Source organism: Cibotium barometz, chromosome 60 (genome assembly GCF_041138505.1).
Source record: "Cibotium barometz isolate CiBa-2024 chromosome 60, ASM4113850v1, whole genome shotgun sequence".
Lineage (NCBI taxonomy): Eukaryota > Viridiplantae > Streptophyta > Polypodiopsida > Cyatheales > Cibotiaceae > Cibotium > Cibotium barometz.
The window spans coordinates 37,807,716-37,822,711 of NC_141105.1; the positions used below are offsets into that span (position 1 = coordinate 37,807,716).

Sequence of the window (14,996 nt, forward strand, 5' to 3'; positions counted from 1 at the left end):
AACTGCAGCCGCTTGACTGTACGGCCTGTCTCTGTACGGCCTATCCACAAGTCCACTATGCAACGAGTCGACAGTCTTTCTCCTCCCTTCCCTGCACGTAGCTTGCACGCTTCCCCAAAAGCGAGAGAGAGAGAGAAAGAGAGAGAGAGAGAGAGAGAGAGAGAGAGACAGAGAGAAACGTGTAACTCCAAAAGTAAAGTTGCCCCTTTCTCCAAAAATATCCTAGGGGCCCTTTAATAAGTTTATTAAAGTTATTAAAGGTCACTTATGCCTAGGGGCCACCCCAAGGTTCAAACATTAAAAATATTAATGTCCTTGGTCCCCCTTCACACTTGAGGATGTCCACACATCATACCATTTGTCCGGGCACCCCAAATATGAATCATTTAATATTTATCTTGCTCACTAACTACCATGCCCACACTTGTGCTGTTCCATTTTAAAACCGGTCTATGGACACATAAAGCGGTAATTCATTCACAAATAACCTGGACTTACTCAGACACACAATCACAGAATCCTCGCTCCCTCGCTCGAACAACACATTGGCCCCGAAGTCCGGCGCCCCTTGCGGTATTTCTTTATTGTTAAAAGGTTGGAAAATACAAAGCACAAGTGCAACAAAGCACTCTACTTGCATCAGCTGAGTTTTACAAATTCTGGGAGAAATTTGCCAGCATAACTGCACTAAAACTGTTCCATAACATCTCAGAATGAGTCCCAACTGACAGGCTCACTTCCATAGGCATCAGGCTACCCAATGGAGTGCAAAACATCACAATTCAGCTTGCTGTAATTTTCTGCACAGACCTGTTTTCAGCTCTGTTTTCAGCCCAAATTAACCCTTGTACTGTCCTGGAAGACTTTAACAAAGTCCTACTGCATTTTGGCATCAACCGGGCAACATAACAGCCCAAAAACAGCACCTAAACAGTGCTGAACAGCATTTTATTGAAGAGGTTATTACCCTCTTCCGTCCCTATTTTGGTGTAGGTACTAACTACACCGGTTCCTGTTCAAGGAGGCAACTAGCCTCTGCATATAAGCATGAAATTCACACAACTGTACCTGATTTTATCTGATGAGAGCATTCCCATAGTCTGCAAGAGAGAGAAAGAGAGAGAGAGGCTGTGGGGAGCAAGCTCAACCCTCAATACATGAGTTGTAGGGCAAGGGAGTGCACCACCATAGCTCTTTTCCTGCAACAATCCACCATAATGGCTGCAAATGAGCCTCATTCAGCCCAAATTCCCACGCTTCCCTCTTCTCAATGTGGAAAATGCACATAAATTTGACACTTGGCACATTTTTTAGCCTTTTCCACATGCAATCTTCCAAGCTAAAAATCTCCTAACTGGTTCACATTCTCACAACAGTCCTTTGTCAGCTTTTGGTCCCCTTGACATTCCGCACAAACTGACGCGAACACTTTTCAATTCCGACACTGCCCAAAATAGCAGTTCCCTAGATTTTAGGGATGATGTCATCTGCATTCCTTCTGGTCTGCTGACCATCCTTGACCACTATGGTCACTTCATAATTTGCTTAGAATTCAAGATACATTCACATTTCGGTGGCGGCCACTTAATAGTGTAAACCGGCCTATGCCCTCATTCAGTGGCCATGTCCTGGACACTGTCATTCATCTTTCAGTGCAGTTCTCAGGCTTAGCCAACCACTGGTTCAAAGTCCCACTAGTTGACCCATTCTGACATTGCAATGGCCCAAGCCCTTCCAAGAGATCCCGGGGGAAAGCAATAGCAACCAAAGAGAAAGAAAAGAAAAATATATATTTATAAAGAAATGTAAATAAGGAAAACAACTGCAAAAAGTTTCACCTCCTGGTGACATACCCCCCTCTTGAAAGAAGCAAGCGACCTCGATTGCAAGTCCACATGCAAACGGATGACACAAGACGATCACAAGATTCCCCAGGTGATTAGTGTCATCGCATGTATCTCCTGCCAACGGATGACACGGGGCGATGATAGGAATTCCCCACTACCATTTGTGCCATCGCAGGTTCAAGCCTTTCAAATACATGTTTCCGGATGCAACACAGGGCGATAGCATATATCTTGTACTATTAGTGTCACAACATGTAAATCATTCATTTGAAGCGTAACAGATACAACTTCAAAGCACTGAAAGTTCATTCATTGATTAAGTCATTGACAACAAATGTCAAAATTGTACATTGCCAAACATATAATACAAATGTACAGGTCATTTAGAATTCAGCTTCAAAAAGCATATTAAATCACTGCAGGTTCTAACAGGAAGGCTTCCTTGTAAAGTTGCATCAACTGAGGTGAATCAGCCAGTTCAACCTCATCCATCCATTTAGCATCCATTGGTGAATAATTTCTGAATTTCACCAAGTATCTTCTTGCAACTTGTCCTTTCACTTTTCTGTCTTTATGGGCTAGAATCTGCTCAGGAACCAGAATTTCATCCAATTCCTCCACTTCAGGCTGTTCCTCTGGCACCATATCTTCTGGCACATTGCCAATAAAAGGCCTCAAAAGGCTCACATGAAATGCATTATGTATCTTCTAGGTTTCTGGCAATTTCAGCCTGTATGCCACATCACTTATCTTCTCTGAGACTTGGAAAGGACCATAATATCGCATACTCAGCTTAGGAAACAGACGTTTCTTGCCCTTTCTTTTTCTCAGTCGTGCCTTTTCAAAGCGCAATAAGACCCAGTCATTCTCTTTAAACAAGAGCTCTCGACGATGCGTGTCAGCAGCTCTTTTCTGCTTAGCTTGTGACTTTTCCAAGGCATATTTGACCTTCTTATACGCTTCTTGCCATCCCTCAACATACCGATCTGCTTCAAATATCTTATCCTTTGTCTGCAGAATGGGAGGTACTTTCTTGCCACCTTCAACAATTTCAAAAGGCGCCTTGCCAGTAGAGGAATGCACTGTATTGTTGTAAGCATACTCTACTAATGGCAAATAATGCTCCCAAGCTGCTTTATGTTCTGACACATAACATTTCAGCAGATCCAAGACTGTAGAGTTAGCCTCTTCAGACAGCCCATCAATTTGAGGATGAAAAGAAGATGAGAATTTCAAGGTCGTGCCCATATTCTCAAACAATGCTTTCCAAAACAAGCTAGTCATCCTTGGGTCTTTGTCACTGACAATAGACTGTGGCATACCATGGTATTTAAAGATATTCTGCATGAAAATCTTAACCATGTGCTCTGGTTTAATCTTCTTTCTAACAGGAATGAAGTGTGCCTGCTTGCTGAATCTGCATATAACAGTCCAGATTCCATCATTCCCTGTCGTTGTCCTTGGAAGATCAAAAATGAAGTCCATGGCAATACTTTCCCATGGTCTCTCTGGAATAGGCAGTGGTTGCAATAACCCAAGTGCCTTCTGTCTGTCAAACTTGACCTTCTGGCATACTAGGCAAGATCTGACATAAGCATCAAGATCACGTCTCAAAGCTGGCCAATAAAAGAAAGTCTCAACGGCTTTCATTGTAGCATCAATGCCTCGATGTCCAGCATACGGTGGAGCATGACTTTCTAGCATTACTTTCGGCCTTAACTGCTTAGTCACACATAGCTTTCCATGCATCATGAGAAAGCCGTCTTTCAGAACATAGTGATCATGATGTTGATTATTCATTAGCTGCTCATAGATTCTAGAAAAATCTTCATCACTGGCATACTGCTCTTTCATATCATCCAATTCCTGGTGATAAGAAATAGAAACAGCTGACACTTGTGGTTTGCGAGACAATGCATCTGCAACCACATTCTTCTTGCCTTCCACATGCACTATCTGAAAATGGAACATTGACAGAAAATTTGCCCAGCGCATGTGTTTCTCTGACAACTTTGCCTGTGTGAGAAAGTATCTGAGCGTCTGATGATCCGTTTGCACAACAAAATCAGCACCAAGTAAATAGTGTTTCCAACTGGTAAGTGCATGGATCACAGCTAGCAGCTCTTTCTCATAAATCTGATGGTTCTTCTCAGTGTCAGAGAGTATTCTACTCTCATATGCCACGACTCGGCCATTCTGCATCAAGACAGCACCAATGCTATTTCCACATGCATCACACTGCACAACAAATGACTTAGACAGATCTGGCAATATCAACACAGGATCTGTAGTCATTTTCTGTTTCAGGCATCTAAATGCTGATTTCTCTTTATCTGTCCATTGCCATTTAATGGCCTTCTTTTCAAGCGCATGTAACGGTGAAGCAATCTCTGCAAAATGCCTTACAAATCTGCGGTAGTAAGAGCATAGGCCAAGAAAACTGCGAACATCATGCACAGTCTGTAAATCTGGCCATGAAACGATTGCTTCAATCTTAGCAGGATCCATTGTGACACCATCCTTTGATACAATGTGCCCAAGGAAGTGAATTTCTTCCAGAAAGAATTCACTCTTCTTGCCATTGATGAGTAATCTGTTGTGTTTCAGCTCATTAAAGACTGCTGTCAGATGGTCTCTGTGCTCCTCTTCACTCTTTGAATAGACTATCATGTCATCAAAGAATGTGCCCACAAAGGTTCTGTAAGGACGGAAAATTCTATCCATCATTCTGTTAAATGTGGCAGGAGCATTTGTCAATCCAAAGGGCATGACTAAGAACTCATAGAGACAGAGTTCTGGAAAGGAGCATTTGTCAATCCAAAGGGCATGACTAAGAACTCATAGAGACAGAGTTCTGGAAAGGATCGCCAACTGGTGCTCGCTGAAGCTCCCGCCCCCCTCCCTGCTCACGTTGCCTGCACATCTGCGCCCTTCGCCTCCCTGCCTGCTCGCCTGCTCGCCTCCCCTCGCTCCTCATGCCTTCCCTTGCCCCCCCCGCCTGCCTTCGCTGCTGCGCCCCCTCCCTCGCTGCATTGCCCGCCACCTCCATTAGCCCCCCCCCCCCCCCCCCCCCTCGCCTGCCTTCGCTGCTGCGCCCCCTCCCCAGCTGCTCTGCCCGCCGCCTTCCTCACCTTCGCGCCCCCCCTTCCTTCGCGCCTTCCTCCCCGCTGCAGCGCCCCGTCCCCCCCTCCGCTAGCTCGCTCTCCTCCCCTCCCTCTTGCGCGCAGCTCCCGCCCCCCCCCCCCCCCCCCCCCCCCCCCCCCCCTTTGGGTTTCTCCTTCGTCTTCCCCCCCCCCTCCTTTTTTCTTGCTTCCGCCCCCAGGGGGTTTTGTTTTCTTTTTTTCTCCACCTTCCGCCTCTCTGTGTGCAGCTCGTTTCTAGCAGGACCTCCGCCTTCGCCTCGCCTTCGCCGCAGCTTCAGACTCTGATGGGGGCTCCTCCCGCCCCGCTTCAGAGGGACTCATCAGCAGCCCCCTCGCCCGCCCCTGAGGACACCCCCATCAGGCTTTCTCTTTCGCCAGAAGAGGAAGCGAGCCTCACCGCAGAGGTGGAACGCCTCCAGGCTCATTCCACCATCTGCCGTATAGTCGGCACTCGCCCCAGCAGAGGGGAGATCCGGGATCTTCTTCAGGCCCGCCTTCTTGCAGATGTGGGCAAGATCCTGGACGTACAGCTACTGGGCCGTGGACATTACCAGATCGAGTTCGAGGCCGCCCAGAGCGTTGCCAAGGTCCTTGCCATGAGTCCCCTTGACATCAGGGGTGCTCGGGCTTTCTTCAGACCTTGGCAGCATGGATTTGACCCAGCAACGGCGGAGCAGGGAGAGCGCCTTTTCCATGTTACAGTTTGCTTCCCTGGACTCCGCCGGGAGTATCTTCCGCTCCTCTCTAGGCTAGGAGCATTGGTGGGCTCGGTACTAGAGACTGGCCCCTCAGCAGCTTCAGTGGTGGCCAGAGCAGCTGGGCTACCTTCGGTCAGAGTGTTGGTGTCTGACATCTCCTCCCTTCCTAAGGTCATTCAGCTACCTAGGATAGGGGGGGGATGGATAGATCAGAGAGTGGAGTTCTCGGGGCTCCCGAATCAGTGCTTCATTTGCAGGCAGATCGGCCATCTGGCCAAGGCCTGCCCTCGCAGGAGACCTCGACCCTCACCACAGCAGCAGGCCACTGATGGCCCGCCCACAGATGCGGCTCGGCAGGCTGCCTCCGGGACACCTGCTCAGGCCACAGAGACCTCGGAGTGGCAGCCTAGACAGGGGCGCCGCCGAGGGAGACAGCCACAGCAGCACGCCCAGAGACCGCTGCAGCAGCAGCCACAGTCTCAGCCTCACTGGGTTCCCGTGAGGAACAGTTTTTCTCCCCTCCAAGAGGAGACCCCCGCGGCGACGACTGAGGACCAGGAGATGCCAGCACCCCCTCCTTCACCCCCCCCACCCCCGTCCCCTCCCACCGCCTCGCTTCCACCATCGCCTCCTCCCGTCCCCGCTCCGATTTCGGCAGTGGCTCCCTCCACCCCCCTCGCCCCCCCCTCCTCCCCCTCCACCCGCCTCACCTTCCCCAGAGACCCTGGCAGTCCCCTGGCGTTCACCTGCAATCCGGAGGGCGTTGAGTACCGACCTCACTCGAGCATCACAGAGGAGACCTCCCATGCCGATTCGGGCTTCACGGATTTCATCTATCCGCAGTCAACTGAGTCGCCTCGGTATTAGACAGCGCTCGGAGGCTTTTGATTACGCCTTCACACGGCTTTTTGGAGCAGAGGGCCCCCATGAGCCAGCACCCATCCGAGTTCATGTAGTGATACCTCCGGCCCGCGGGGAGAGGAGGCACTAGATTCAGTGGTGGCCTTCTCGTTCCCTCTATGTGGCCCTTGCGACCGGGAGTGGACTCTAGAGCTCGCTCTCAGCACTTTGAAGACTCAGGCAGTTGAGTTTTCTCATCATATGAGCGATCTGGAGGTGACAGATGTGATAGGCCGACTGTGGGAGTTGGCTCATTTTTTCTTGGATCCCGACAGTGTGGATACCTCAGGGATTCGTCATTTGGTCGTTCGCATAGTGGCAGACTTAGCACGCGACCCTGGATATGTGTGTATACACGAGGTTGCTCTGTCAGAGCGGGAGGCAGTCGCCATGGGCCACAGCCACTGGCGCCTGATCCGAGATTCTTGCAGTACACCGGGTGGGCAGATTCGCAGCCGCTCGGATGGGGACTACTCTCCATCCAAGCCGCTTGCGAAGGCCCGCCGTACGGCTGAGACAGCATCCACCTCAGCAGGGCATCCATGAGGATCATCTCATGGAATGTACAGGGCCTTGGCGGAGCACATTTTATACGCTATCGTGGTTGTTTGAGGCAGGAGCTTCAGAGATGACTGGTTGGTGGCAGCATTGATATTTTGATGATGCAAGAGCACCACTTGGGTGAGAGCAGGATCCGGAGATATGGTTCGGTGATGCCTGGTAGATGGGACACTTTTTGGTCTGCAGGGTTTGGTCCTTTGGGTGGACAGAGAGGAGTATGCATGGTCATTGCAGATGTATGGCGGCAGGCCATTGTGGATCGAGGGATCATTGTGCCTGGTAGAGCACAGTATGTCATTCTGAGGATGCATGATGAGCTACTGGGCGTGCTCAACGTCTATGCGCCCAATCATGCTAGTGCCAGAGCAGAGTTCTGGACCCAGGTTACGGATGCATTGCTAGAGGCCGCACATTGGTGTGTCGGGGGAGACTTCAACATGCTTGAGGACCCGGCCGATAGGGTGGGAGGCAGTCATGTTACAGTGCACGGCACGGAGCTTGCAGCTTGGGAACGGTTTTGCATGTCACTGAGGATCACTGATGCATGGCAGCATGGGGCTTTCTCCCAGTCTCAGGACAGTCTTAGTTTCTCTCGGTCGGATCGCCGGCAGGGAGGGACTAATCTATCACGGATTGATCGCTTCTATGTGGGCGACTGGTTAGGGGAGCGAGGAGGCTCCGTCGGCATTCTCGCTGGCACCTCATTTTCAGATCATGCGCCAGTTATCTTGACATTGGAGGAGAGGACACGGGAGCCCAGCTTGCAGTTGAGGATCCCAGAGAGGGTACTTACAGATCCCAGTCTCGCTGAGGACATTGAGAGGATCTGGCATGATAGTCAGTGCTCTGACCAGGATGCAGCGGGCCAGTGTGCCCAGGGACTCATCGAGCTTAGCTCTTTTCTGCACGCTATAGCTTTGACACGGCTGGGAGAGATTCGCGGGCGGGAGCATCGGCTGAGACGCAGCCTTGCTTCGCTACAACGCCTTCAGGAGCAGCAACCTGCATGTGAGTGGGTGGCGTCCCAGCTGAGCCAGGCACGCCAGGAGGTTAGAGAGGCAGACGAGCAGAGACCTGAGTTTTACTAACGTCGTCATGCCTCTCAGTGGACGCAGCTTGGTGATAGAGTGACTGGAGAGTTTTTTGAGATCACTGGACCCCGCCATGCGCGAGCAGGAGTCCGTCAGCTTGGTAGACCGGATGGATCGGTAGCTACTGAGCTCGGGGAGATCAGAGCCATTGCCACTGCATTCTATAGAGACCTGCTTTCAGCGGAGCCAGCCACTGAGGATCGAGATGCTTGCAGACAGACTGTGTGGGCCCATGTGCAGAGGAGGGTCACAGACCGTATGCGTACAGTTCTAGGTGCGCCTCTGTTAGAGATTGAGCTTGCCGAGGCCTTGAGGGTCCTGCCGCGACATAGTTGCCCAGGGGAGGACGGGCTGACGCCGGCCTTTTTTATGCGCTATTGGGACCTTTTGGGGCCAGGCCTCCGCAGGGGCTTTCAGTATGTTTTGGACACTGGGGTGATGCCACAGAGCTTTTCAGAGGGCTTGATCTATCTTATCCCCAAGGGGGAGGGAGTATCAGATGATATTCAGCATTGGAGGCCTATTACGATCCTCAATACTGTCTACAAGGTCTTAGCAAAGGCCTTGAGTTTGGGGATCCAGCCCTTCCTGGGGGAGTTGATTCATGCTACTCAGACAGGATTTGTCAAGGAGCGCAGTATCCTTGACAACATCTTTACTTTCTGGGAGGCGACGGCCCGAGCTAGATTTCTTGGCGAGGACTTGGTCGTGATGCTTCTCGATTTTGAGAAGGCATACGATAGAGTTGATTGGGGTTTCTAAGAGGGCACTATGCTTCGCCTGGGCTTTGAGCCAGGATGGATCAGAGGGGTGGCGGCTCTGTATTCCACAGCTCGCAGCCAGGTGTTGATTGCAGGAGGACGGGGGCCGAGTTTTGAGCTGACCAGATCAGTCCGTTTCAGGGGTGTCCTCTCGCCCCTTTTCTTTTTCTCTTCTTTGCGGAGGCTATGAGTATGTATTTGACGGCAGAGGAGGTTGGTTTGAGAGGACTCCAGCTCCCAGTCCGGGGGGAGGACCTGCTCGATGCTGAGTTTGCAGACGACACGGGCTTATTTTTGTATGGCCAAGAGGCCAATCTTCTTCGAGCAGAGCAGTCGCTCCAGGTTTTTAGTGCAGCTTCGGGAGCATTGATCAATTGGCGCAAGACAATGGCCTTTTGGATCAGTAGTGCTCCCAGTCCGGCATGGAGCCCGGACCCCGGTTTTAGATGGATTCCTCCAGGCACAGCAGTGCAGTATTTGGGATGCCAGATTGGACTAGATTTGTCACCTGAGCAGCAGATTGCCCCGCTTCTTATGAGCATTCGGAAGAAGCTTTTGTATTGGAGTACAGCTCGACTATCCTTGGCTGGGAGGGTGGTGGTGGCAAATCAGGTGCTGTTAGCGACCATGTGGTACATTACGTCTTGCTGGATCTTCTCGAGCTCTTGCATCAGCCAGGTACAGAGGCTGATCAGGAACTTTCTGTGGTCTGGGCGGGACGGTCAGCCAGCCCGGGCTAAGGTTGCATGGGCAGTTATTACACTTCCGCTGGCTCAGGGAGGTTTGGGCATTATAGATCCAGTCGATCAGAGTAGAGCCTTATTGGGGAAGCTTATTGTTCGGGGGCTGCTTCCAGGTGCTGATCCTTGGAAAGAGCTCCTCTTGCAGCGGCTGCAGGCTCGAGCGCCCCCAGCAGGGGGCACTTGGGCACCAGAGATTCGTTGGATCTTCATAGAGATGAGGAGGACAGGCCTCAGTAGAGGATGGGAGGACAGATTTGCTTTGAGTATCCTGAGAGCTTGGGAGCTGCTGAGACCGGGGCTCTCTCAGCGACCTCCTTCTTGTGTTGAGGAGCGGGCCAGACAGCCGCTCATCTGGATCATCAAAGTTGGAGTGGATTTGGAGACCGGGCAGGGTTTTCCGTGAAAAGGTTGCCAAGAAGGGAAGGATGATAGGTTTGGAACTCCAGGAATGGACAATGGGATGATGACAGTCATCCAAGAATAGAAGTTGGAATCCCATCGTCAAGTTTAGCAAAGGGGGGTGTCATGTGCAAGACATGTGCAGGCTGATCGATCCCAAGGCTAACCCTTGAGGGGCAACAAATAAAAAGACACGACTAGTTTGGAGTATGTACTACTTGTGTGGGCAGGGAAGAACTTGTGGAGGACAAAGGAGGGCTGTCGACCAGTCGTCGACGGCAGGTCAGCCAGTCCATGAGGACTTACCAAGGCCTATTTAAGGCATTTATTACTCATCGTTTTGATTATTCAATCCTTCCATGGGCTGATTCATAGACTTGGGATTAGAGTAGGTGTTTACTACCTTTTGATGGCAGCCATGGGCTAGCCAAGGTTTGTACACCTTTTGGTACATTATGAATATACTGAATACTTAGCTATCTCTCTCTCTCTTCTCTATCTTTTGTATGCGTTTTGCATCAAGCAGGTTCCATGATGGTGTTTAGGGCTGAAAGAAGACTCCCAGAGCTTCCGCATGTGAGATAAATGGATTAAATTCAAGGCCCAGGATGACCACACCATACCACTTCCTCACACTAACACAATGCTAGGTCACTTGGGAGCACACATCACGTGCACTCAGGATCTCCATGGGCCACTTGAGAATCTCATCACACAAACTTCACGATGATATAGGGCGAGGTAAATAACTTGTAAGAGAGAAATGGAGGAGCATTTGTTCTTGCCCTATGCAAGAGAGTCAAAGGAGGAGTATAAAATGTGTGGCCATCTACTTAAATCAATATGGAGTCAATGATGAAAACTCCATAGAGGATTATAGTCTTGCACTTCTCACAAGCTGTTTTCAAAGTGCAAGTCATCAAAGAGCCAAAGACAAACATACGACAGCACTCGTGAGTTAACGACGGCAAGTTTCAAACACATAATAATTAAGTAGAGTGTTTGTTTCCGTAAGGTACATGCACTGGATTTTGCAGAGATGTTAGACTAGATACTAACCCAATGAGCCTAGTGCCGTGATTGAGAGCTACTAAAAACACATCATCAAGACTACAACCAAGAATCCCACAACAAGAGTTGAGGCCCCAGCTGATTGGCGTGCATAGTGTTGCACGCACGTACACATACACGCATCCATGCACCCATGAGGGAGGTGCATACATATGAGTACTTCATTCACTTAGCACTTTTCAACCTATGTATGTTCCCGTTTTGTGCCATCATTGCTTGAAGTTTGATGTACACAAATACATGAACACACATAAAAAGTGATACCTTCTTTGTATGTAGGCTTCATAATGATACCCTCTTTGTACATGCAAACACACATGCATGCATGCATGCAAGATACCCTCTTTGTGCCATCATTGTGCATAAAACACAATACGAAATTAGCTTGTGTTGATTTGAGAGCTTACGATTTGGCGACAGTAAGCTTGAGGAGGCCATCCGCTCCATCCTCTGGATGAGTGCGCCGTCGAAACAAAAGCTGGACAGCCCGGAAAACAGCCATGACCACAACAAGGTCGAACCACATGCTCCCCAAACGGTCTGACAATCCTGCGTATCTGTGTGTGCGTGGCGCTCAGAAAATCAAAGAAGATCTCTCTCTTTTTTCCCACTATATGAAAGTGAGAATCTCTTGAGTTGTTTACAAGTGGTATTTACTACTATTGAATTTGCTCTATAAAGGATTAAGCATATGAAATAATAAGGTATATTATTTTTTGGTTTTGTTTTTTGAGCAATTCCTTGGAGCAAATATTCAACTTTGTGAAAGTTAGGCCAATAACAACAATAAGAGAAAATAGGGGCCCACCTTAGTTTTTTTTTTGTGCGTGCATCTGTGTGTGCACGCATGCGTGCGCGTGCATGTGTGCGTGTGTGAGTGAGTGAGAGAGAGAGAGAGGGAGAGAGAGAGGGGGGGAAAAGGAGAGGCATAAAAAGAGGAAAGGAGAGAGGGAAAAAAGAGGGGCATGGGAAAGACGCAAAGGATGTGAACATACTTTATAAAGTTTATTACTTTTTTATTTTTCTAACAATGCTCTTTAAGCAAATATTCAAAGATCTCTTAGTATTATGTTTTACAAGGCATGCCAATAATAATGACAAAAACGCTTAGGCCACATTTCCATGGTGCACTTTTGTATGCATATTGAACTTTCACCCTTTGCAACAAGGCCCAAAACATTTCACCCTGGGATCATAGTTATTGGCTAGCATGACTCGCTCTATTGATCAAAATTGGCCAATTGATTCTCACAATCTAGTCCTCTTTCAAGGTGGTTGCTTGTAAATGTCTCTCTGTTCTTTTTTCTAAAAAAAATTATGTGAATTTGGATAGGCATGGCTTTGTTGCTCGAGCTTTCTCCATATTGCTAAATTACAATAACAAATGGAAGGGTGAGTATGATGCAGCTAAATGTGCTATGGAAACCCTTTCATCTGCTCTAACAAGGCACCCTTGCATACTTCATAGGAAGGGTTGTTTTCATTGCCATGCCCCATCAAGTAGGATTTTGTGTGCCTTGCAATGCAACCATACCTACTTGATTCAAACAACGTGCCTTGTAGTGCAACCATACCTACTTAATTCAAACGTGCCTTGTAGTGCAACATACCTACTTGTTGACTTTAACACATTTGACATCTCTCATCTTTTAGACTCCATTCACATTTGTCTAAGGGTTATAAAGGATCTCTTTCTAACATTAGCAACCTCTATCTTACTGGGCATGCGTAGGTAAGAAAACTCAATATCCCCTTAATCAACCCACTCAAGGTGGTCTTCATTTTTTACAAAGACTTTCAATCCTGGCAAGTTATGGACATTTAACAAAAGATCTTTCTTAGGTAGTATATAACAAGTAACAATTATGTTAATTATCAAATTTTATATCAAAAATAAAAGTAGTTTGACCAAGTTGGTTTCACTTCCACCCCATTGAGTGAGCTTGTAACTTTTCATATCTTTAAATATTTGGATTCCTTAAGCTTTCAAATCAATTCAACATAGCTAAAACTTAAATAATTAGCTAATTGTACCATTGTAAAGTGCACCTTGCACATTTTATAATCAAACTGGAATGAAAAAAGTGTGTTGAATGGGCTTGGATCGTGTCATAATTTTCAAGACATAGTTTCAACCCATTGTTAAGAGCATAGATATCAAGTTAAGTTACTACTTTGATTTTCAAGTTAACTTTGACTTTAGCACAACACATAAGATAAAGCATTGTTTTAAAAAAAAGGCATGAGGCGTAAAAGGTGACCAGCTATTTATAATTTATAAAGTTATGAAAACCCTTTACCTTTTCATCATTAAATAGAATAAAAATGTTCAAAGTTTTCATCACTAGAGAAAAAGAGAGCAAGTTTAAGCTATGACAAAGAAGGTTATATGTTGCCTTGGTAAATAAGATTCTATTGTCTAATTTTGAAAACGAAATGCTTTAGAGGATAGTGAAAGGCATGCAAAACCTTTTTCAAATAAAAAGGAAGAACTCTTTAACTAGCCAATATTAAAGTTGAACCTAAACTACACACTAAAATAGGACATTTACAGTTTTAATCATCATTGGGGGTGGAGAAATCAAACAAATATTGAGCTGCAATTTACACCATTTACAGTTTTAATCATCATTTTGAGGTAGTTTTTTAAGGGCCTTACTCAAGGTCTTTTCAAGATCCCAACTGTGTGTGATTTATCCTTTGGATAGGATAAGTGGATGTGGTGATATCCTAGTAAAAGGTTGAAGCATATGTGATTCATGATTGCTCAAAGTTGAGAAAAAATACATGTTACAGGTAGCTCAAGACCATCACATGTGTGATGAAAATAGTGATGATGTATATGATATATAGAGAATGTATTTGAGCTTGGTGTTGATTGAAACTAAAAGAGTGTTACAAAGATTTGCAAGCTTTGGATTAAGCATTCAGAATGCATATGTATTATTGTATTGGAGCGAAACACAACTACAAAGTGGACAACTTTGCCCAAATTGAATGTATGGTTGCTCATATGTTGGCATTGCATTCGATGGTTATGGATGTTGAAAGAACGGTAGAGGGGGAGGAGACACACACACAGGAGCAAACCCTAATGTATATTGCAAACCCTAACCATAGAGTGAAGCCATGTCCACTCTCACACAAAGCATGATGCACTAATCCATAATCCACACAACACACAATGAGTTGTGTCCACACTCAACTAACCCTAGCTAATGTCCACACACTATGACCAGCTGGACACGCGGTCATTTATGTCTCACACATGTTCCTACCTAATCTGCCAGCACATAGCATAGCTGGCTCACACTGACATCGAGCTTGAATCTCAATAGCCCCTCTCAAGCTCATGATGTACTGCCGATGAAGATGTAGATGAGCTTGGGATATCAAGACTCTCAACACTCCCCCCTCAAGCTCATCCCATGTACTCCCAACATAGTCCGGAAGTACTCAAACTTCTCCCTGCTAAGTGGCTTCGTAAAGATATCAGCCACCTGCTCATCAGTCTCATACTGAAGATCAACTGTACCATCCAGCATCTTTTCTCTGACAAAGTGATAATGGACCTCTATGTGTTTGGTCCTCGCATGAAACACTGGATTCTTTGCCAACTGTATACTTGTCACAATGAATGACAACTTTGCCATCAAGAGGCTCACATAAATCTGCCAAGAGACTCTTTAACCATATAGCCTCACAAGTAGCAATGGTGGCTGCACCCCTGTACTCAGCCTCTGTGTACTGGATAAAGCAACTGTAGGTTGCTTTTTGCTACT

General features: G+C 47.4%; 1 protein-coding gene across 1 annotated transcript in view; it reads right to left on the reverse strand.

The window, feature by feature from the left end:
- Positions 1 to 11,859, reverse strand: part of LOC147605320 (uncharacterized) — a 106,895-nt gene extending 95,036 nt beyond the window's left edge. The window contains exon 1 of the mRNA XM_086793854.1: positions 11,622 to 11,859. Within this exon, the coding sequence (XP_086649980.1) occupies positions 11,622 to 11,740 (119 nt within the window). The 5' untranslated portion in view covers positions 11,741 to 11,859. The remainder of the gene's footprint in view (positions 1 to 11,621) is intronic.
- Between the last annotated feature and the right edge of the window lie 3,137 nt (positions 11,860 to 14,996).